Consider the following 23,097-nt stretch of genomic DNA (forward strand, 5'->3'; position numbering starts at 1 on the left):
TGCTACTGTCCGTGCTCACTGGCCTGGGGATGGGCAGAGGGCACCTGGGGAGGTGCATGCCTGATCCCTGCCACCCTTGGCCTGCCCACAGCATGCAGGTGGGGGCGGCTCTGATTGGGGTGACCCTCATCAGCCAAAGCCCCCTTACTTACTTTGCAGAAGAAATCACAACCGAGTGCTTGTCGGATTCCAGGATCTTGGCCAGGTGGAAAGCCACGGAGTCGGCGTAGTGAGAGATCTGGGCCTGCGGGACATGGAGGGAACAAGGGCACTCTCTGAGCAACAGCAGCAGCACTCCCGGTGCCCTCCCTGGATCCTCCTGGGCCAGCCACACAAGAAAACTGCAGGGCTGAGCAAGCCCCTGCAGCTATAGGGGAGCAGGGCTCAGTGCCTAAAGCACCGGACTGTGAGTTAGGCTGTACTCCTGACTAGCTGTGTGACCCTGAGCAAGTCACAGCCCCACTCTGTGCCTCAGTTTCCCCATCCTGCTCCACTCTGATTCTCTGAATGCCTGGGGACACCTGGAACCTGCCAATCCATCATTTCCTCTTCTGTTGGCATTCAGAACTGCACCAAAGACCAGCTCCCCTGCAACGGGGCTAAGTGGGGTGCGGATAGCCCAGATTTCCAACTACCCCTTTTAGGGGTGCAGCTGCATGCGCGGTGGGATTGTGAAGCTTCATTGCTTCAAGACAGTGAAATGCTTAGAGCTCCTCAGGTGGGACAGGCTGCGGGAGGGGAGAGGATCGGGGTGCGCGCTATTGCATGGCAGTCGAGTGCATGCTCTGGTGTGTGATTACAAACCCTGCGTTCGTTCGCACACACCCTTGGGGCAGTGGCAGCACTGAGTGCCAGAGCCTGCTGCAAACCAACAGCAGGGAAGTGCTTGGAAATCAGACCCTACGCTCACACTGCGTGCATGGCGCTGCAAAGGCTCCGGTACCAGACTGTCTGAAGAGCTGACAGGCTACCGAGACCAGATGGAGGGAAGGGAAATTGAGGCACAGAGAGGGGAAGGTCACCCAGCAGCCAGAGACAGAAACTAAACTCAGGTCTGCTGACTCCCAGTGCAGTGCAGTGATCTATCCACTAGAACACACAGTTTCTCTTGCCACCGCCCCCCTTGTATAGACTGTGCCACAGAGCCAGTTACCTCAGGCCCTGGGTGCTGCCATGTGCAAGCTGCTTTCCCCCTCCATCCCCATGCTCAGGTAGCAGACATGTATAGGCAGGGGTCTGAACGCAGGAGTTGATGTTCCATGCCCCAAACTCATCTGGGCTATGCTGCCACTCCAGCCCCACCCCCCACGCTGGACAGGCAACAGATCAGCTGTACCTGGATACAGGAATCCCCATTCTCCTCCTCTTTGATGGCAGGGGGCGACTGCTTGGGCGCCTCGTAGGTCAAGACACTCCACCTGGAGGGAAGGCAAAGACAAGAAGCTTGTTGCCGGGGCTCAACCTTTGCCAAGCCACGGCCTGGCAGCCAGCCCTGCCTGGAAACCCAGGGCGGCCCCTTTGAGATGAAGGCAGGCACTGGGCCATGGTGGGGCAGGGATCTGCAGGGAGATGGGCCCCCCCCATAGGACGCAGAGTGGGGCTTCAGAAAGCCAGGGCAACAGGAGATGGCAACCGCAAGTCAGGGGCGTGGGAGGTGGCTCTCGTCTCAGTCCTGGCCAGGCCCTGGTGTCTGAAAGGAGTGGGGAAGGTCAGCCATTGGGACTGGCAGCCCAGATAGACCTGTGTCCAGTCTCCGAGAGCGGCCAGACACAGAGGAAGATGCCCTGCAGTAGGTGGCTACAGGACAACCTGCTGCCTGGGAGATGTGGCTGAAAATGCAGGCGCACGATGGCAGACTCAGGGTGATGCCTGACCTCAGAGCCCTTCCCAGGGAGTGCCCACCCAGACTGAGCTTGTTCTCTTACCCATTTGGGATACCGAGAGTGAAGCCCCCTTCCTGGCCCAGGGCAGGAGTGAGGTCTGCCCAGCCCACAGCCTTGCCCCTGCTCACCTGTCCAGCATCTTGGTGCTGGCCCGCTCCAGCTTCTCCAGGACCTGCAGCAGCTGGGTATCATCATCACAGAGACTGCCCCAACCCAGCACCCGCGCCAGGTCATTGCCCGTCCCCAGCGGCAGGACACCAAGCTGGCACTGCCATGGTAAGGAAAGAATTGTGAGCACAGGGCAGCCCCCAATCTGAGAGCCCAGCCAAAAGCTATGGGCATGGGGTGCCGTGTCCAATGGACCCATCCCTTGCAGGATCCCCTCCACACCCTGGGGATCTCTCTGATGGGCGTGGGCAGGATCTCAGCTCACACTCTGATTAGTACCAGTGACACTCAAAAGGGGGGGTCACTGGGGGTGTCCCGGCAATGGGCACAGCTGGCACTTTGGGACGTTGCTGGAATGCGCTGCAGGCCCCTACCCAAACAAACCCAGAGCACACCTGGCACCTGCACATGTCTGGTCCTGGTGACACACATCTAGCCCATGCCAGCCCCACCAGCGCTGCCATTGTGCGATAGTTCTGGAAATGCAGCTCCTGGCTGCCAGGGCTTAGCACACGCCCCCAAGCCAGCTTTTCACTACTGCCAAGCCCAAGTGGGCGGGGGCAGCCCTCAGAGACACTGAGACAGGGGGAGGCAGCAGACAGACTCCTCCTCACTTGCTTGTGCAATCCCAGTGCATCGATTTCGGACAGAACCCAGCCCACGCTGCCATCTCCCCCACAGACCAGGATCCGGAAGGTGGAGAACTTCTGGAAAAGCCGCAGGCTGGCAAAGGACACACAAAGAGGAGCAGGAGTCAGGGCTAAAAGGGGTCCCAGATACATGCCTCAGCTCAGCTCCCTCCAAGGAAGGCCCCGGCCTTTTCCCTCCCCCTGAGGGACAGCAGAGCTCACTCAAGCAGGGGTAACAGTCAGTGGTACGTCTAGACCCATGGCTGGCCCAGGTCAGTTGACTCGGGCTTGCAGGGCTAGGCCTGTGAGGATAAAAAATTGCAGGATAGGTGCTTGGGCTCAGGCTGGAGCCAGGCTGAGAGCCCGCGGTGGGAGGATCTCAGAGTCCAGACATCTGCAGTGTTCTTTGGAGCCCAGCCAGCCCGACGCACTGGCCCAGGCTCTGGGACTCGTGATCTGGGTTTATCACCCAATCCAAACAGCTCGGCCTCATCTAATTCAGAGCATTAAGGGCTGGAGACCCAGTTCAGCCCCTTACAGAGCAGGTGGGAGCTGCTGAGCTTTCAGTTTGGCCCATCTTTATGAGGCCCTCCCAGCTACGGGGTCATATGGGGTGCTCCTGGCTGGGTGGATGGAGTCATGTGTCTTTAGGATGAGCAGCTTCCTCGTTTTCCCTGGCCCCCAGGTAGATCAAAGAACAAAGGGAGGGAAGGGACGCACTGTCTCATGGGATGTGAGGCCTGGCACTGCTGGTGTGAGCGCATGGGGGGGGTCAGGCTGCAGGGGCACTGCAGGAGCAAGCGTAGGGAGTGGGCGGGGCTTCAGGGGGCACTGTGGGCATGAGCATAGGGGAAATTGGCTGGGTAGCCGGGGTTGCTGTGGGTATGAGTGTAGGAAATTGGCCGGGTGGCAGGGGACGTCGTCAGGCAGCAGGGGTCGCTGTGGGCATGAGTGCAGAAAATTGGCCGGGTGGCAGGGGATGCCATCGGGCAGCAGGGAGCACTGTGGAGTGGGCTGGGCGGCATGGGGTTCTATGGGTGTGAGTGCAGGGAGGGGGCCGGGCAGCAGGGGATGCCGTGGGTATGAGCACAGGGAGAGGGCTGGGCAGCAGGGGGCGCCATGGGCGGGAGCACAGGGAGGGAGCCGGGCAGCAGGGGGCACTGTGGGCGTGAGTGCAGGGAGAGGGCTGGGCGGCAGAGGGCGCTGTCGCTTACCCGAGGTGAGGGCCCCCGTTCATCAGGTCAAAGACTTGCGCCGGGTTGAGGAACTGCTTGAACTTGCGCAGGAACTTCACACCCTGGTTGTCGCCGCTCTTGGAGTTGACGAAGGCCAGCAGCGGGCTGGAGCAGGACGAGGGGCAGGTGGCCTTCCAGAAGCCTGAGGAAAAGCCGAGTGCCCCAGTGAGCAGTGCAATAGCCTGGGGTTGGATCCAAGTCCCTGCTCTGCAACCAACTGCCTATGTAACCCTGGGTAAGTCACTTAGCCTCAGGGCCTCCGTCCCACCTGTGCAATGGGGACAACAGTGCTGCCCTGCCTCAGAGGGTGTGAGTATAGAGACTGTGAGGGGTTTAGAGCCTGTGGCAATGGGGGTCAGGGAAATACTACAAAGAGCTGCTTTGCAATAGGCCGCGGGGAAGGGGGTGTAGAGGAGTGCCTTCACTTGGCCTTTCAGGGCAACAGCTTGGGGAGATTTTGGCTGAAGTACCTGGCAGATTCCCAGTCTCAGTCCCGTGTGACACGCAGGAATGTACACAACAAATGCTACTAATAACCCCATCTTTCGGCTCGGGGAGGGTCAAAACCAAAGTCTCTGGCCCCAGACTCGATAGAGTATTGCAGCTCCCATGTGCAACACGGCCCCACCTACTCTTCACAGCTGGAACCATTGTGGGCAGGGTCTGCGTGTGTGCAGCGGATCCCATTCAGAGCCACTGGCTGCTGCCCCAGTGTACTAACAATGACGGATGGGAAGGGAGATTGGCACGATAGCAGCAGTGCCCGGGATGGAGCTGGAGATGAACCATACAGGGAAACCTATGTTAACCCCTTGACATATGTGACATCCGGATACTATGGGGGGAAGTGCCACAGAAACAGGGACACACAGAACACTGCTGTTAAATTCTTTCCTAGTGCATTCTGGGGCTGATCTTGTTGCCGCTGACTCTAATGGAAATAGGATCAGCACCCCTTCTTAATGGACACTTATTCCACGCTTGGATGTACGCCATGTTCTTCCCCAGATACACTGCCCACCTTATTAAGGTCTGGCCCTGGCAATGCATGCGTGCTTGGCCCTTAGGTCTGATTCAGGAAGCATCCCTATTCAGGAAGGGCATTGTGATAAATGAAGGGCGGTAGGGGGGTAAGCCCCTTTTATGGACATACAGCGTGCCAGCCAGCCAGTGGCAAGTATTCATTTTTAAAAAGAAAAGGAGTACTTGTGGCACCTTAGAGACTAACCAATTTATTTGAGCATGAGCTGCATCCGATGAAGTGAGCTGTAGCTCACGAAAGCTCATGCTCAAATAAATTGGTTAGTCTCTAAGGTGCCACAAGTACTCCTTTTCTTTTTGCGAATACAGACTAACACGGCTGTTACTCTGAAATCTATTAATTTTTAAAATCCTTGCGGGCCCCCACCTTCTGCACTCAAAGTGCCAGAGTGGGAATTCAGCCTTGACAGGCTTTAAAACACATGCTCATTGTTAAGCACAAGCTTAAAACCCATTGCAGTCAACTTTAAGTAGATACAGTTAACTTTAAGCATGTGTATAAGTGCTGTCCTGAATCGGGGCCATGCTGCAGAAGGCACAAGTAGAGGCAGTCTGACCAAGGGTGGGATCTGGGGATGGAGTGTGGAAATCAGGAAAGGCTGCTGGGTGTGTGGCTGGAAAACAGCCCTTGTTTTCTGCAGGCAGGAGCAAATCCCTGGTGGGGTTTTTGCTGCAAGGCAGTCAGGGCTCAGCAGAGGACACATAGCGTTAGCTGAGCAAAGCACTGACTGTTAAGTAAACACCAGATGAACAATCTGGGAGCCCACAAAGGATTTACAATCAGTGCAACGCTTTTAAAGAAATTAAATTGGAAATGAAATCTGCTAATGGATCAGGGCTGGCACCGCTACAGAGAGGGATCGATAGCTGGCCTGGAGCCCGCAGCCACTTCCACTGCACTTGGCCATGGAATTGCTTTCTTTTGCTGCTCTTCTCATGAGAGGCCCAGATCTGCATTCTGCGCAGGGCGTGCTGGAGTGCTGCACAGTGCCCAGTGTGATGCACGCTGCTGGGAAGGGCTGTCAGCTTCACTCTCTGCTCTGCCCAGTGCTGTTTCCAGAAAGGAAGCGGGCTTCCTTTGCCAGCTCTGGAGCACAGCTTTGTGACTATGCAGACTCACATCCAGTAAGTGTGCATGTCTTCTGGGAGAGATAGATATGGGTGTGACACCAATGACCTGACAACGCTAGCTAGAGGGAGGGATTCAGCTGTGAAGGTTTTCCCTTCACTCTACCAATGCACATCAATCCCAACCCACAGTCCCACAGCCTACTCCAGCCCTGGGCTCCCCATACAACTCTGCTGCTGCAACCTACGCCCTCATACTATTCCAGTCCTGGGCCCGCATAGCTCCGGGTTCTACATCACCAGGAGATAAGAATACCTCAATAACTAGCTATGGTGACTTTCCAAGAAGCATTGTTTCCCCCAGTTATGATGACTGGATCTAAGGCACCATGAGATGGCATGGTCCAAACCATGCGGTCACTTGGTAATTTGGGCACAACCAAACAATATTCATTTCAATACATCCAAATGTAAAGTCACCCATCTAGGAACAAAGAATGCGCCATACTTACAGGATGGGGGTTCTATTCTGGGAAACGGCTACTTTGAAAAAGACTTGGAGGTCATACTGGATAACCAGCTGGACATGAGTGCCAAGTGTCATGCTGTAGCCAAAAGGACTGTAAGATCTTTTACTCCTGAGGGCATTCCGTGCCAAAAATTAAAAATTCTGCGCACAATATTTTAAAATTCTGCAAATTTTATTTGTCAAATAAATGTGGAGTCTCCAGCATGGCATTGGAGAGCACAGGCCACTGGCTGTACAGAGGTGGGAGATCACTGTGAAGCTCCCCCCAACCCCGAAACACGGACTCAGCGGTGAGGCTGCACCCAACCCTGACACAGCACAAGGACCGGGCCTGCCCCAGAAACACCCCAGGGTCCTGCCCTTCCATGTGTGCACAGGTGTGGGCAGGCAGGCTCAGCAAGGTAGGATCCATGGGTGGAGGAGCTTAGTGTGGGAGGATCCAGGTGTGGGTTGAGAGGGTTCTGTGGGGTGGGGATCTGGGTTCGAGGCGGGATCCGGGTGCGAGGGGGGATCTGGGTGCACAGGTAATGGGACTCTGCAGGAGGATCCAGGTGAAGGTGGTTGGGACTCAGCAGCGGGAAGGTCTGTATGTGGGGAGGATAGAAATCGGCAGAGGGGTGGGGTGGGATGGGGATCCAGGTGCAGCTGATTGGGGCTTGGTAGGGTGGGGAGCCAAGTGCTGGTTACTCATTGGGATGGTCTAGGTGAAGGGAGAGTGGGGTTTGTCAGGGGGTGTTCTGGGTGAGGCTCGGTGTGGGGGTCTGAGTATGAGGGGGTCTGGATGCACAGAGGTTGGATAGATGGGAGACCAGCTGCATGTACAGTGACCCCTCCCCCTGCAGCTGAGGAGCAATAGGTGCAGGAAGCGAGGCAGGAGGGGGCGGGAGTTTGCAGAGCTTCTTACAGCCAGGGTGAGAAATCTGGGTGAGTGTCTGACACGGCTCCGGATGCCGTGCAGGGGAAGAGGAAGTCCCGTCCTCCCCAGCCGAACCGGGACTAGTAGCTGAGCCCAGCGCAGGGTAGGAGCCACCAGCCGGGTCTTCCCCAGTCCTGCCCTCTGCCCCACAGTGATTTACCTCTCTGCCAGCTGCCCTGGGCACCCGAAACATACTGCTGGGACAGGTCATATGAGGGTCATAAAGTCATTTTTCTGCAGGGAAGCAAAGAAATCTGTGGGCGACATACTCTGCACATGCACAGTGGCACAGAATTCCCCCAGGAGTAATCTTTCGATATATAAACAGGGGGATTGTGATTAGGAGAAGAGAAGTGATTTTACCTCTGTATTAGGCACCACTGCTGGAATATTGTGTCCTGTTCTGGTGTCCTCAATCCAAGAAGGATAGTGATAAATTGGACTGAGTTCAGAGAAGAGCCACGAGAATGGCTAAAGGATTGGAAAATATGTTCAATATATTTAACAAAGAGAAGGCTAAGACCTGACTTGCTCATGGTTTATAAGTATTTACATGGAGAACAAAAAATAGATAATAGATTCTTCAGTCTAGCAGACGAAAGTATAACAAGATCCAATGGCTGGAAGTTCAAGCTAGACAAATTCAGAATGGAACTAGGCATACATTTTTAACAGTCAGGGAGATTAACCATTGGAACAAATTGCCAAGGGTCATGGTGGATTCTCCATCACTGGCCATTTCTAAATCAAGATTGGAAGTTTTCCTAAAAGATGTGCTTTTGTTCAAACAGGAACAGAAAGTTCTCTGGCCTGTGCTATCCAGGAGATCTGACTTGATGGTCATAGTGCTCCCTTCTGGCCTTGGAATATATGAAAGAATGCTAGGGTTGCCAGGTGCCCAGTTTTCAACCAGAAAGTCTGGTCAAAAAGGGGACCTGACAGTGTCCAGTCAGGTGAACTGACTGTACACAGAAAGTCCGGTTACTGCGGGCGGGGGAGGAGCTGGGTCATCACCCAAGCCAGCCCCTACTAAGCTGGGGCCACCTCCTGCCTGCGTCGGGCAGCTGCAGCTCCCAGCCCCAGCTCCATAAAAGAGTCCCTCCCGACCCAGGCAGCGGGGAGGTGGGGGAGAGAGGGGAAAAGCAGCAAGCGACAGGGAGGGAAGGGGGAATAGGAGCGAATGCGGGGCAGGGCCTTGAGGGGAAGAGGAGGGGCAGGGGTGGTGCCTCAGGGAGTAGAGGTGGGGCAAGAGAGGTTCCAGAACTCCTGTTAAGAGTGTTCGGCTTTAAAATATTACCAAGTTGGCAACCCTAAATAATGCATGAAAACGAGTGACAGCTCAGAACAAACAAGCACACGTCCCTCACCAATAACTGGTGGAGGCCCTCAAAGAGCCAGAGATGCAGGCAAGTATTCCCTTGAGATTTCACCCAAGTACCTTTGTATAATAGCCGCATTCAAGAAAGCGTCTGCAGCTTGCCCAGAATGCGCTCCTGAGAAATCAAGTCTCTGTAGCTCTCCTGTCACATTTCTGAGCTTGTCAACTCTACCCACCTTGTGCCTCCTGCCTTCCCCAGGCACTGCTAAGCATCTGCTACATCCAGAGAACAAATTAATCGGATGTGAGAATCAAACCACCAGGAGATGCTGAGTCAGTGTGTAGGTTGCAAGCGGAAGAGCCAGATTATCTGAACCACCCAGAAAATTGCAGGGTGTGGGGAAGCAGGAAGAGAAATCTCGCTGTGATATTTGAAATCTAATTGGATCCACCATAGGTTCTGGTAAGGGGTTGGAGAGACAGTACTGACCTCACAGAGACCTCCATAAGCTGGGAGCTAGGTGGCACAGTGCCAAGCACAGCTGGGGATGAGGAAGAAGAAAGAAGGTTTAGTCTTTGTGGAATGCCAGTTTGGTGCCCTGTTTGGTGAGAGGGCTCGGTTCAGAGGGGCAGTCCCAGGCAGACACCCAGAGGGCACAGGACAAATGAAACCACCTACAAGGCCCTGAAAGGAGACACAGGCACCTGCAGTCGGGGCGAGTAAGGGCTGAGGCGGAGGGAGAAACCTGCAGTCCCCAGAGGGGAAGGAAAGGCGTGTGGAGGTGATAGAGGGGAAGAATGAATCCATGGGCCATCCCTAGTTTCGGCAAGAAGAGCCATGAAAGAAGAATCCAGGAGAGCCCCTGGGGAAGGCAGGGAGCAATGACTGCAATGAGGTGGCAATGTGTGTTTGATGCTCTAGGAAAGAGGAGAAAGGAGACCCCGGGCCTTGTAATCCAAACACCACAGCTGTGATTTGGCCCATGAGACCAAGGCAATGAAACTGAGTGAGCCGGTATCACTGTCCAAGCTGTGCGTGAGTTAAACCCAACCCCGACAGAGATGCTGAAAAAGACTTCAGCTCCAGCAGTCTCAGGCAGGCAAGAAACAGGTATTTGCACAATGCTTTTCCCCTCCCCCCACAGGGGATGTTAAGGAGAGCCCTGCCACCATTTCTCAAGGACAGGAGACAGCATGGGGGAGAAGGTGAGAGAGAGACTGGAGAGAGGTAGATTATTAGTAGCACAGCCATGTTTTTTTAAATGTCTGACTGTTACTCTGACAGTGTCCCAGTGAGTAATGAGAGAGGCAGATGAGCCACCGGATGACAGTAGCAGCAAAATCATTAAAAACCAAGCAAGCAAATATCTGGAGGAGGAGAACATATTTAGCTCAGCTCGAACCAGATGGAAGCCTTCTGAGAGTATTAGAGAATTTGGCTACAAACTCTGCAAGCCGTTATCACTCCCATCCCGTTGCTCCTGGAAAACTGGCAAGAAAGCAGAGCTAGGAAACCAGAAAGCCTTGGTTCCAGGGATGGATAAGCAGACATGTTTGCCGGGACAGAGTTGGGGAAATCGATGCTGTACAGAAAAGGCAGAAGAGTTTTCTAAATCAGAGCCCAGCCCCTCATATCAAACTAATCTAATGTCATTCTCGGACAAGGTAACTGCTGTGCAGAAATAGATAAGGCAAATACAGCGTAGATTCTATGCCCAGGATTTGGGAAAGGCATTTAATCCCATGCCCCTCGATGAAGCAAGGCGGGTTAGGACAACACTGAGATGCTACAGAACAGATAGCAGTGGAGCCAGGGGCCAGTTCTGACTGGAAGTTGTGTCCACGGGATGCCCTCAGGGTTCGTTATCAGCTCCAACCCTGTCCAAAGATTTCCTAGCAACCTGGACGAAGGGGTGGAAACTACATTGATCAGACCGTCAGATGAGAGAGAACTAGAGTTGGGGATTGGTCCTGCTTTGAGCAGGGGGTTGGACTAGATGACCTCCTGAGGTCCCTTCCAACCCTGATATTCTATGATTCTAGAGGGAATGTGGTGAATATTTCAGAAGTCACTGTCTGCACAGACTCAACCTGGGTTGAGTGATAGGAATAAAAACGAGCACAAGTCCAGGATGCTACACAGAGAAGAAAAGCCACAAAAAAAGGGGACGGAGGGAGCAATCAGCGCCAGCCTGAGAGAAAGAAAAAGACCTCAGGTAATGGCTGATAAACAATCACTAGGCAGTGTCCAATGCAGGGATATCATTCCAAAGACAAGTGCATTCTTAGGATGCTTAAAAGCGGAAATGAGATGGAACACAGGAGTGATGCAGAGCCCAGTTCTCCTCCCACACCAGTGTAAATCAGGAGTAACTCCATGACAGCAACATTTACACAGCACTGGCTGGATCCGGGGTTGGAGTCAGCGCTGTTAGGTGCTTCTCAGCTAGCCCCAGCAGCGTGTGCAGAACCGGAACATTCACTCGGAGAGGGTTCTGTCTGCAGCGAGGGACCCGAGTCTAAAACAATGCACTGCTGTCCGCCTGAGTCTGCAGACAGACTGAATCACCAGAGAAGCCACAGCAGCCATAAATCAGCATCGCCCTATTGACTTCAGTGCACAGCAGGAGATGTGGCTAGCGTTGAGCCAAGAGCAGAGCAGCAGGTGTACTGATCCAGAAGCCCAGTGATGGGAATTCCATTGAAACTCTTACATCGCTGATCAATCTAGCACAAACACCCAGTTACTCTGGGATAGTGGCGCCGTGTGAGCAGCGCCCTGTCACGTCCCACCCCTAGGCTGACCCCAATAGATAATGGCTGAAACAAAGCCTATAGCTGGGAGGCGGGGGAGGATTGTGCATGGGGGTTGTCCTCTACAGGCGGCTACCAGGGAATTGGAGCAGGCCTGGAGAAAAGCAGCTGGGACGGTAAAAGGATCAAGGGTTGGAGGGAACAGAGGACAGAGTCAATGCTCACAGCCAAGTGAAGGCTCTGGAGGGCAGATTCTTGGAAGTGAGTGCATGAAGGGTGCTACAGAGGGGAGCGGGAGTGGCTTGTCTCAGCTACAAGGAGACTGGGCAACTTGGATTTAAACAGCCGCTGAACCTTCTGGGCTGATTTGGGAATGGCAGCAAGGCCCAGACAGGGATAATGTCTCCTCAGTCCAAGACCTAGGGAGTGTCATTAAAATGATGCCAGTGACTTAGGTGCCTGAGTCCCAGAAGTGCTGGAGGCCCCTAAATCCCATTGGCGTTCGATGAGGCTGAGCCTCGATGGCTCCCTTCTGAAAACAGCCCTTGGCTCCTTTTGAAAACTTCGCCCCAGATGGTCAGCTCTCAGATCGAGGGGCTGGCAGCAGGCCCTAGCGCAGGGTTTTCCACCTTTCCCAGCCTGGCACCCCAGTTACAGCAGAAACCCCTTGGTAGGGCAAACTTCCCATCCAGCCACCTAGAAACTGCTGCTCTAACCTCCCTCCCACCTCATCCTAGGATCCTCTCCATGCTCACTAACATTGCTGCAAGAGCCTTCTCCTCTGCAGCCACTGCCTGGAATGCTCTCCCCCATTCTCCTCTCCATCTCAATTCAAACCCAGTGCTAGCCTCTCTTCCCCACTACCACCATGGCCCCTTTCCTTTCCCACTGCTGCTCTTGGCCTGCATTGTGTGCCGGGCGCAACGCTCAGTCAAAGTTATTTCTGTTCATGCAAGGGACTAATCTTGGATTCCAACTTAGACAACACATGGATCTGTGAAATTTGTAACACTGGGTTGCTCTCAAATTGGGTTTGTCAGCCATACACAGATTCATCAAGCAACTGACTAGATCTCTTACAGGTACATCTGGATCCAGCAGATCGACAGTTGCCCATCTTTACCCGTCTATGGTGCCTTCCATCCGAGGATCTCAAAGCACTAGTAATACTGTGCCCCTGTTATTACACTCACAAAGCATTCTCTCGCCCTGACAGGGGCTTTCAAATCATGAGTCTTAGTCACACCACCACTGCGCCCGCCATGCTCTGCCATGCTGAATGCACAATGAGGGAACTCCCTCCCAAAGCTGCAGCACAAAGATTAGAGGGTGCTTCTCCCAGAGCAGCCAGAAGAGGAGAGGATCTGGTGCCTAGATCCTGCAGAGGACAGATCCCACGCAGTAGCCATGAACCCAGGAAGGCAGTCTGGAGTTTCCCACCTTGCCTTGCCTCTGTGACCACAAGGGGAGACCCTCCCAGTAGCTACTTGGAGCAGCTGGTCCCCTGGTAGGGCAGAGGAGGAAATCAGGACTCCATCTGCCAGATAAAAAGGGACATAGATGTCATGCTGCCCAAGGACCAGAGCAGGGCTGTGACCAGGGCAGGGTGAGCAGGGCAGACGCCCAGGGTGCAGAGCTGTGGGGGCAGAAAAATGGGGCAGTGTGGGGGGCATGCAGGATCACGTGCTCCCCTGATTTCTCCCTTCCATTTAGTACAGAGATTTTCAAACTGTGGGGCACTGCCATGAGATGCTCCCCGAAGTACTCGCTCACTGCTGGAGCTGGGCTCCATGGGCAGCGGCCAGCTCCATGGGGTATCATCAGCTGGCGCCAGGCTCCTTCAGGGGAGAGCCAAGAGCCTGGAGCTGTGCCACCCGCTCTGCCTGGGGAGCACCTGGCCATGTAGCGGTGGCCTGGCTTGGGGAGCAAGGCAGGGAGGGCTGCCGGGCAGCCAGCCAGCACCCTGGTTCCCATAGTGTGGAGAGCCAGGGGCCCAAGGGGCTCCCACCAACTTCCGATCCACCGGCTCCTGGCAGGAGGTGCCCCCAGTTTGAAAAACTCTGTGCTAAATGAAAGGCAGAAATCTGGATGGGACATGATCCCACAGGTCTTGCCCCAGCATCGCCTCTAGGGGGGCCAGTATGCTTGCTCACCCTGGGCGCTAAAATACCTAGTTACAGCTCTGGACTGGACTCTGGCAGGCTGTGCTATAGATAACACAGCAGGGGATGCAGGTAAGGGATGGGGCTGGGGAGGATGGAGAGGTGGTTCCCAGTATGAACCACGCAGCGAGCTGCCTGCATTGATCTTTTCCACTTCTTAGCCATTCAAAGGCATTTTCCCTGCTCAGGAAGTGACCGTGGCTCCACCTGCAGGGAAGCAGGAGCTGCAAGTGCCTGACTAAGTGGATTGAGAGGTCAGCCACAGTACAACTCCCCATGGGGCCTCCAGGGCTCCTACATGGCAGCCAATACATCCTGGAGAGTGCCAGCTCCTTCCCTGTGTCTCCTGAAGCAGCAGGACAGTGTGGGGTGGATTTCTGCCAGCAATGTCAGAGCTTCAACAAGCTGCAACAGGGCCCAGTCTGTAGTCCTCTGGATCAGCTGTACTGGACCCCCCGGAAAGACGAACAAGCTCAGTGGGCCTGATCTATGGGTCTCTCCACCAATGCCCCCATGGCTGGGCTAGCGCAGGAGAGCTGGAATCCCCGAGAGCCACAAGGTCTCAGAGACTCAGTTCCCGCCATTCAGGACACTCTAATCCAGCTCAAAGGAAGTGCGTTCCTTTGTCCTCCTGCCGGCTCTGCCCCAGACTGACTAGCAGCCAGCAGTCCTTGGCTCTGGTACTCACCGTCCGAGTCGATGCTGTTCAGGGCAGTTGGCGGGATTATGGAGACCTTGTACTGCCCCAGGGGGCACTTCTTCCCAAAGAGCTCTTTGCAGGCGCTGTGAACCTAGGGCGGACAAAGCAGCAGGAGACAGCATGAGCTTACTGGCTGAAAGGGCAGCAGCTTAGTCTAGAGGTGAGAGCAGGAGGCTGGGAGCCAGAAGACATAGGTCTCTTCCCAGCTTTGCTCCTGCCCTGTTGTGTGATCTTGGGCAAATGACAACCCTTCTCTGTTTCCCCACTGGTAGCAGTGGGGACAATAATGTTCATCTACTGCACAGAAAGGTGTGAGGCTCCATCAGTTAGTGTCTGTGGAAAGCATGAGAAAATGGGCTGGAGTCAGCCTCTAGAGCCCAACACCCCCATTCCTGGGAGGCTGGAATCTGGATCCAGGTGCAGCTCGTGTGGCTGGAGATCTTTCCATGTCCATTACTGTTCTGGGTGGAAGCAGTGGCTTTCCAGCTCCATTGCCTGTTTCCCTGAGCAACGTGGGCAGGTTTTTTTGCAGTGGATAATGCCCTTCGGCAGCCACGGGGATGGCTTTGTAACACACCTTTAACCGTGGTGGGTGTGGGTGCTACAGCGGTGCTGACATGTAGCTGTGTTTGAGAAGGGCTTCAAACACACTGTGACCACAGAGCCCGACCGCAGGAAGAGCTACGTGTCTGCATCCACAGTCGTGGTTATGGCATGGAAGGTGTACAATATCCATATCTGATCCAGAGAAATAATAGAGGAGGCCAAGGCGCTCAGAAACCACGGCGATGGGCATGGTCTGAGAGAACAGAATAAAGAAGGGGGTTGGAGGGAGAGGGTCTTACAATGGCCTTGCACCAGAGGCACCTCCAGTCCTGCAGCCGCCGTACACTGCCACAGGTCCTGTCGCACACGGCACACCGAGCGCTCACGGGCAGATTTCCCTCCAGCCACTGATGGGGCATGGCTACCTGAAGAGAGGAGGGCAGAGGAACAGGTCAATTACCTGGCTTACAGCCTGGTTACAGACACATTCTGTTCTCAGCTCTACCACTGGCCTGCTGCAGGATCTTGGTCAAGTCATGCCAAAGCTCCATGCCTCAGTTTCCCCACTGGGGATGATCATACTGGCCTCCATTTGAAAGTGCTTTGAGATCTGCAGATTAAAGTGCTGCATAAAAGCTGGGTGCTAGTGCATGCAAATGCCCCCTCGGTATCCAGCAGGGCCCGTGAAACCAGTTGTGTTGGGCATGGCAGGAGGCGGGCTAGTTGTCCACTTCAGCTTGGCTTTCATTGTCCACCCATCTTCCAGCAGCCTCTGTTTCTGAGAGTAATTCCAGCGACTAAGATGCCAAAGCACCTAACCACACCAGCAAATCAGCTGTCTATGTAATGTTTCAGAGTAACAGCCGTGTTAGTCTGTTTCCGCAAAAAGAAAAGGAGTACTTGTGGCACTTTAGAGACTAACCAATTTATTTGAGCATAAGCTTTCGTGAGCTACACCTCACTTCATCAACCCAGCTGGCTACGCTGCCTCGATTTGGGAGGGGGAAGGAGGGGGACAGATGGGAACAGGGTTTTCAAAGCCCCGCAGACTCCCATCCCTCTGCCCAGCAAGCCTCTGGAAAAGACTTCACACCACCCACTCTGAAGAGCATCAGCACCCCCCTGTGGCCAGTCACAGAGGAATGCCAGCTCCAGCATAGTGGAGAGGGCTGGGACCTCTCTAGATGCCCCTGCTCCCTGTTCTACAGCGAGTTATAATCATCGTCAGCAGCATCTGAGTCAGCCCCTCCTCTGGGCGTCGCAGTGCACCATCTCCAGTCCGTACCCGCCTCACCCCTGGCAGCCGCACAGGCTGCGGAGTCAGTGGTGCTTGAGTCACTGAGCAGTTTGGATTTGGCAGCGTTTTCCATCCACTCTGCTCACGGTTAAACAGCAGGGAGAGCTGGGCTGAGGATGACAACACCCTGCAGCCATGTCATGCACTTGGATCATCTCCCAGGCCCTGGCCACTGGCTTGTTGAGAGATGTCCAGCCTGGCTCACGATGCACAGGCTCCTCTCCAAGAGCCTTCAGCACAGCATGCTGATACTTTTAAACTGCTGCTCACCTGTACTGGCTGTCACCTTGGGGCATCAAGGCCAGGACTCCGGAGAGTTGCCCATTCAATGTAATGACTCGGAGATAGTCTTCCCACTGAATAGCTCCCTGCCACTGACTAAGGGAAAGCAGTATCCAGGGGCTCTCCAAGGACCTCCACTGCCACAGCAGAAAGTCACTGATGCCTCTTCTACCCTAGGCCAGCATGGGAGCATGGCCTCATCCCAAACAGCCTCCCCATTCGCCTCCAGGGCCTGACTCAGCCAAGGTCTCAACATGGGCCTGGAAGAAGGGGCGCCCTCACAGCAGGGGCAGCTTGGAGGGTTCACGCCTCTAGCACAGAGATGAGAGAGAGGATCCCTGGGCCACATCCTTGCTCAGGCAAAGCAGGCAGTGGGGATGTTGCTTGGAGACAGGCTATGGGATTTGGCAATAGAATTGGCGATAGAGGGGCACCAGAGCATCTCATCCACCCACTGGTGGGGCCCATGCAGGACTGTCCCGGGGTGGTTCTAAGTGCAGTTGTTCTAACTCCTCCGGAGGAATTCGCTCCCGATCCTGGATCAGATTGGGCTCTCATGGATGTGGTGGTAAGTCTGGACAAAGTGCACTAACTCCATTGTGCTACTCCTGATTCACATCCATATAACAGAGCAGGCCCACTTAGCCTACAGCTTCCTTTACACAGGTAGGTCCAGAGCTAAAGCCATTGGCACCCTTGCTTAGGAAGGGTTGGCTGGTTTGGTGGCTGGCCCCAGGGTGTGTCAGGGCAGTGCCCTTCTTGGCAAGGGAGGGGGAGGGAAGGAAGTGCTTACCCCCTCTTCATCCTCGATGATGTCACTTCCTATGGAGGCCAGCGTGGTCCACTTACAGTTGTTGGTGGCTCTCACAGCACAGCGCTTGTGGGCTTTGAACTTGCAAACTAGTAGCAAGAGAGATGGAAAAGCCTGCAGGAATGGGAAGGTGGCAGGGACGGCTTCCCCACACCACACAGTCCTCCCTGCTCCAGAATCCCCCAGATGGACACCAACGCTTGGTCCATGGGCCTGACTCTGCTCCCACGGAGAACAAACACCCCTTGGCTGCAGCGGTGCTGAATGAAGCCCATAGCAACCAACACATGTGCACAGGTGTCTGCCCCCTAGCATGGGCACCAGCATCCATCCCATCACAGTCCTTTGGACCAGAGCTCCTTGCACCATGTCCTCCCATTGGCTGCATTCTGCAGAGGTCATGCACCTGGTACTAGCGCATCAGAGACAGGACACTGGGCTAGAGGGACCTCGGTCTGATCCTTACATTTTCCTCACCCATGTCCCTTCTAACCCCAATCTTTCTCCCCAAGTCCCTACCTTCTGCCTTCCATTTCCCCTCCTCTCTCTCCTATTTAGCATACTGGCTTGGCTTAAGCAATTCCTGTGCCCACCAGATGAGCAGCCAGAAGATGCATCTTGTGGCCAGCTCAGCTAGGCTTTGGCAAGCATTCCCTACTAATCCCACCCAGGGTCAGCCCCACTATCTGTTCATGGCTGCAGAGCCGGGGGCCAATGAGCCGGTACCTTCACAGGAGAGGCCATGGGAGGTGACCCCTGACAGGGCCTCGCGGCACACGTTGCAGAAAGTGGGTCGGGCATGGGAGCAGGCGTACCAGTTATGCATCCCAGAGAAATGTTCCATGTTGAACTGCGTGGCCTGGAATAACAAAGAGAATTGAGATGTGTTTAGTGTGAGTTGGAAAGACAGCGAGAGCAGGCAACAAACCCCAGAGAGCAACTGGGGACTTTCTCAAATGTAACAAGGCTCCAGGACTCCCGGCTCTCAATGGTCCATGCATCTCCTTGTGCCCTGTGCCCGCCCTGCCAGCCTCCAAAATGGTAGAGAGGAACCAACATGGGAGCAAAGAAGATGGCATAAGGCCAGATTTGTCCAGCTGGGGAATATCCCACCTGGATGGCTCCAGGGATATGGAGTCTTCCACTTCTAGGTCACTGCATCAAATGCCAGCCAGTCTGCTGGAAGGCCTGACCACGTTTACCATCAGACGACTACTTGGAGGCCTACATGAAATGAGTCAGGGGTCCTTGGCTCAATTCGAGTGGGTAGGTGCCCCAGCTCTGGAGACCACTCCCCACAATATACACTCTCCTTGCCAATATCAGCAGACACATCATGCACCAGCCATGAAGAGGCGGGAGGGATAGCTCAGTGGTTTGAGCTTTGGCCTGCTAAACCCAGGGTTGTGAGTTCAATCCTTGAGGGGGCCATCTAGGGATCTGGGGCAAAAAATTGGGGATTGGTCCTGCTTTGAGCAGGGGGTGATCCTGTGGAGGTGCTTCACTGCCGCTCCATTCACTAGCACAGTCATGCAGCTGTTATGAAAGCCTCAATCGCTTGTGCATTCAGATGGGACCGTGTCCTAGTCAGCATGAACTTGCCAAACAGCAGCGCCCAGAAGAATTCCTGATTATTCTTTTGAACTGACACTTAAGGCATGTTTCAGCCAACGTCTCTTCTTCATGATGAGGCAGCAATGAGAGTAGCTGGAAGATCACACCACAGCTCCCCTTTTAAAACAATCCTCCACTAGTCTCTACAGGCCAGGCTCTGCCTGTTCCAGATGGATACAACTGAGCTCTGGGCAGGTACCTCAGGGATGAGTTTAGTCCTTGGTCTTTAGCCCTCTTATACCCTCCTTTGTAACTAAGATTTCTCTTCCCTCCCCCTACATCTTTTCTCCTCCCCCTGGTCCCTTTCCCCTCTGCCCCAAGGCGCTTGGCTTCCTCCAATTCGAAATGGGATTGAAGGGTTCTGTTCTGTACATTTGTACTGACACTTTCTCCAGCACCTGACTAGCAAAGGGGAGAGAGACCCGCACGCTCCTTAACCCACCGCAGCTCCCATGGGTCCTAGGTGCTGCCTGAGGTGGGACCCACCCTGTGGTGTGCCCGAGATTGCTCACTACATTGGTACTGATTGGCTGCGCTCTCACTGTCCAGAGAGGAGATCGCTGTGACCCAACCAAATCCACAGCAGCTTCTCTGGAACAGCAGTGTTTGCACAGAGCTCTGTGTGGTCAGGGAGGGCCTGGTATGTTCGGTGGCTAAAGCACGGGACTTGGGACTCCTGGCCTCTAGTCTCAGCTCTGGGAGGCAGCATGGTCAGCTCTGCTGGCTGGTGTGTTCCATATGGGAGCCAAATCTCCATCCATTCCTACGCCTGCCCCCCACCCACCCCACCCCACTCTTCACCCACCTCTGCAGTGGGAGGAGCAAGTACCGGATGCCTGCAGCTGGGGAGTGAATGTGGGGCATTACTGCCCCTCGCCCCAGGGCATCGCCATAAAGCCTAAGCACAGCCTAGCCAATGTGCACAGGCTGAACGGCACTCAGTGAATGAGGCAGGGCTAGCAGTGAGTGTCGTGGGACCTCGGCAGGCAGGCTGGACAGCAGGCAGCACATAAGGCAGGGGGGTCAGGGAATAAGGCAGGGACTAGTGCATACCTCCCTCATTCTGCGCCACTTGGGCAGGCACAAGGTGGGGTCTGCCAATGGCTTGGTGAGGCTGAAGAGCACTATTCCCAGCGGCCTCACTCCCTGGGCACTTTCCATCTGGCTCAACATGTGAGGCCAGGAGTCTTGTGGAAACCCAGTTGTGAGCATGTTGCTAAAGACTGCAGCGCAATGCATACACACAAGGGGGAAGCAGTCAAGTTACACAAGCAAACTTAACATTGGCATTTCCTGACCCCTGGCAGCCTTAGCATTCTCTCCAAGTAGTTCCTCGTCTGGCAGCACTGGCTGCTCAGCTGGCTCTGTCCTACATGCTGCACTCATTAGCCCAGATCCTCAAAGGTCAATGCGAGTTAGGCACCTGAATACCTTTGAGGAGTTGGGCCATTATCACCAGTGGGTACTGAAGCTATAATAAGAATATAACTTTTTAAGAGAGAATTCAATGGCATTTGGGAGCCTAATTGCCTCTGGCTCCTCTGAAGCTCCCAGTCTTCTCGTCCCAATTTGAAAACCCCAAGTCACAGGGATAATGAATGAGTAGCTGGCAGAAGTCGGGGGAGCAACTGGCGAGGGTTCGTGCCATGGCTGTGCTAATGGCAACAAGGCAGGGTGGAAGGACATGCACATGTGTGATTGTTTAAGCCCCGAGCAAACCAAATACAATACTGTGAGGCTGGTGGGTGAGAGTTACATTCAAGGACCCTGAAAAGCGAAACCTGCCACACGAGCAGTTCTGCTGGGACGTTTATGCCTGGAAAACTGGTTCCTTAGAGGTGCCACCACTATGCACTTATGGCTTTGTTCAAGTCAGATCTCATGTTCTCTAGCCCTGTTAGCCCAGCACTCACTCTACACGCAGTTCTGCTAGGATAACAAATCCTGTGCTACCGTTCCCCTTCCACCCAGCATCTGCTCCCTCACTGACCAATCCCACCGAACCATTTCATAGCCTCTGTCCCAGCAAATGTCAGGAGCTTCCTGTAATGAAATGAATGAGCTCTACTGAACACGCTAAACAGTTACACCGGATCGGACGTCAGCCCAGTGGGTTTATCCTCATAAATTAGTAAAACACCAGAAAGTCTCCAAAGAAAAGGGGGACAAATTGGTTTGGCCAGTCATTAATTAATACCTAAGGAGCCAGTTCCTCAACTGGTGTAAACAGACAGCTCCACTGATTTTAACAGAGCTGCACCAATTGACACCAGGTGAGGGTCTGGTCAACTGTGACGTCAAAGAGAGAAAATCTGATCCTGTTCAGAGTGTTCAGGGAAAGCGACCATTCCAAAGACACACAATACAACTGACAGCATTTCACCATCAGAGAGGATTTAAGCTCTTTGGGACAGAGACTGTCTTTTTGTCCTCTGTTTGTATCGCGCCTAGTGCTTTGGGGTCCTGATCCATGACTGGGGCTCCTGGGTGCTACTGTATTACACCTAGTAAATAATAATAGTAAAAGGCAGAGTTCACATCCAACTGTTCTCTCTCTCTCTCTCACACACACACACACACACAGTGTTCACAAGGTCACAGCTAGCTACCCCATTGATGCACAGCATGACTAGCACTGTAAACCCCGTATCTCATGACACTCTTCCTACGAATAGGGAGAATGCCATCCCTTAGATGAATATTGCTATGATCTCTCTGTTTCCCTGTGTCCAGGACAGTTTTACTAACATTCCCTGTCATGGGCCTACCACCTGGGGACTCCCAACCAGCGTGTGTGCCTCTCTTACCTCATTGATTTCCCACTTCTGCACGGATTTCAAGGCACTGATCCAGTCTTCCATCTCCTTCCGGTTCTCGGCACACAGGATGAGTTTTCGGAACGGTGTGATCACCTACAGAAGAAAACTGCCCTGCTAAGCCAGCTGCAAAGAGAACGGAGGCTGCTGGGCAGCCCACAGCTAGTGCAGAGGAGGAAATCCAGACTGCTCATAGATTGCGCTGTTGGAATGGTTACAACATGCAGAGGCGAGCGTGCTGCCCCCACTCACACCATGCAGGGCTACCGAAGGCGCTCGGGAGATCAGAGTTTCTCTAGTCATTCCAGGCGGCAAGAAGCACGATGCCCACACTCTATTCCAGGGGGGCACTCAAGCCAAGCTCCACGTTCTCCCCCGCCCCCAATTCCTAGGGAATCAGAAGGTAGCAGCCCCCCACAAGAGGCTGGTCCAGCCCTCCTCCGCTAACACAGTCCCAGTCCCAGCCTGGAGTTTTGTGCCCAACTGGAGACAATTACATGTATGTTACTGGCCAGCTAAAGGGGGCTCTGGGGCCCAATCCTATTCCCACTGAAGTCAGCAACAAAGCTCTCATTGACTTCAGTGGGTACAGGACTGGGTCCTTGGTGTGCACACTAGAGCAGAAGCAATGGGTAAATTCCCTTCCCATGCAACTCTGTTGACTCCTGCGGAGTTACAGCAAGGGTGAGCATGGCCAGTGGTCCGAAGCGGGCCTGCAACAGCCTCCGCTGGAGCTGTGTGTACTGGGGACTGGTCCAGGAGCTGCTAAAGGGAAAAGGGTGGGAGGGCAGGCCTTGAAGCCCAGCAAAGGCCTCTGTGGAGACCAGAGTGAGTGCACTTATCATGGGACGCTCAGGGCTACTCCAGCAGCAGTCCCTGTATATGAAATTCACCCTTGTGCAGAGGGGCAGCCCACAGCTTTAGCACCACACACATCGTACCAAAGTCCATAGGGCTGGATTTCCCCCAAAACACAGCACTAATGGAGCACTGGCTGTCTGGAGGCTCACAACTACTTTGGTTCCTGCCTCTCCTAGGAGGAGGCACTGTTGGACATCCGCTATAGAAAAGTACAGTAACTCCTCACTTAACATTGTAGTTATGTTCCTGAAAAATGCAACTTTAAGCGAAACAATGTTAAGTAATCCAATTTCCCCACAAGAATTAATGTAAATAGGGGGGTTAGGTTCCAGGGAAATTTTTTTTCACCAGAAAAAAGGCTATTTTATATATTTATATATATTTACACACACACACACACAGAGTATAAGTTTTAAACAAACAATTTAATACTGTACACAGCAATGATGATTGTGAAGCTTGGTTGA

The 23,097-nt window shown here is 54.0% G+C and overlaps 1 protein-coding gene across 4 annotated transcripts in view; it reads right to left on the minus strand.

The window, feature by feature from the left end:
* Positions 1-23,097, minus strand: part of DGKK (diacylglycerol kinase kappa) — a 154,074-nt gene that overhangs the window by 39,663 nt on the left and 91,314 nt on the right. For all 4 annotated transcript variants that reach the window (XM_077825820.1, XM_077825821.1, XM_077825822.1 and 1 more), the window contains exons 4-13: positions 21,761-21,865; positions 18,066-18,198; positions 17,322-17,428; positions 15,249-15,374; positions 14,392-14,494; positions 3,895-4,057; positions 2,666-2,774; positions 2,012-2,151; positions 1,337-1,418; positions 153-244 (exon numbers count right to left, since the gene is read on the minus strand). In XM_077825820.1, the coding sequence (XP_077681946.1) occupies positions 153-244; positions 1,337-1,418; positions 2,012-2,151; positions 2,666-2,774; positions 3,895-4,057; positions 14,392-14,494; positions 15,249-15,374; positions 17,322-17,428; positions 18,066-18,198; positions 21,761-21,865 (1,160 nt within the window). The remainder of the gene's footprint in view (positions 1-152; positions 245-1,336; positions 1,419-2,011; positions 2,152-2,665; positions 2,775-3,894; positions 4,058-14,391; positions 14,495-15,248; positions 15,375-17,321; positions 17,429-18,065; positions 18,199-21,760; positions 21,866-23,097) is intronic.

The sequence above is a fragment of the Eretmochelys imbricata genome, chromosome 9, assembly GCF_965152235.1.
Source record: "Eretmochelys imbricata isolate rEreImb1 chromosome 9, rEreImb1.hap1, whole genome shotgun sequence".
Lineage (NCBI taxonomy): Eukaryota > Metazoa > Chordata > Testudines > Cheloniidae > Eretmochelys > Eretmochelys imbricata.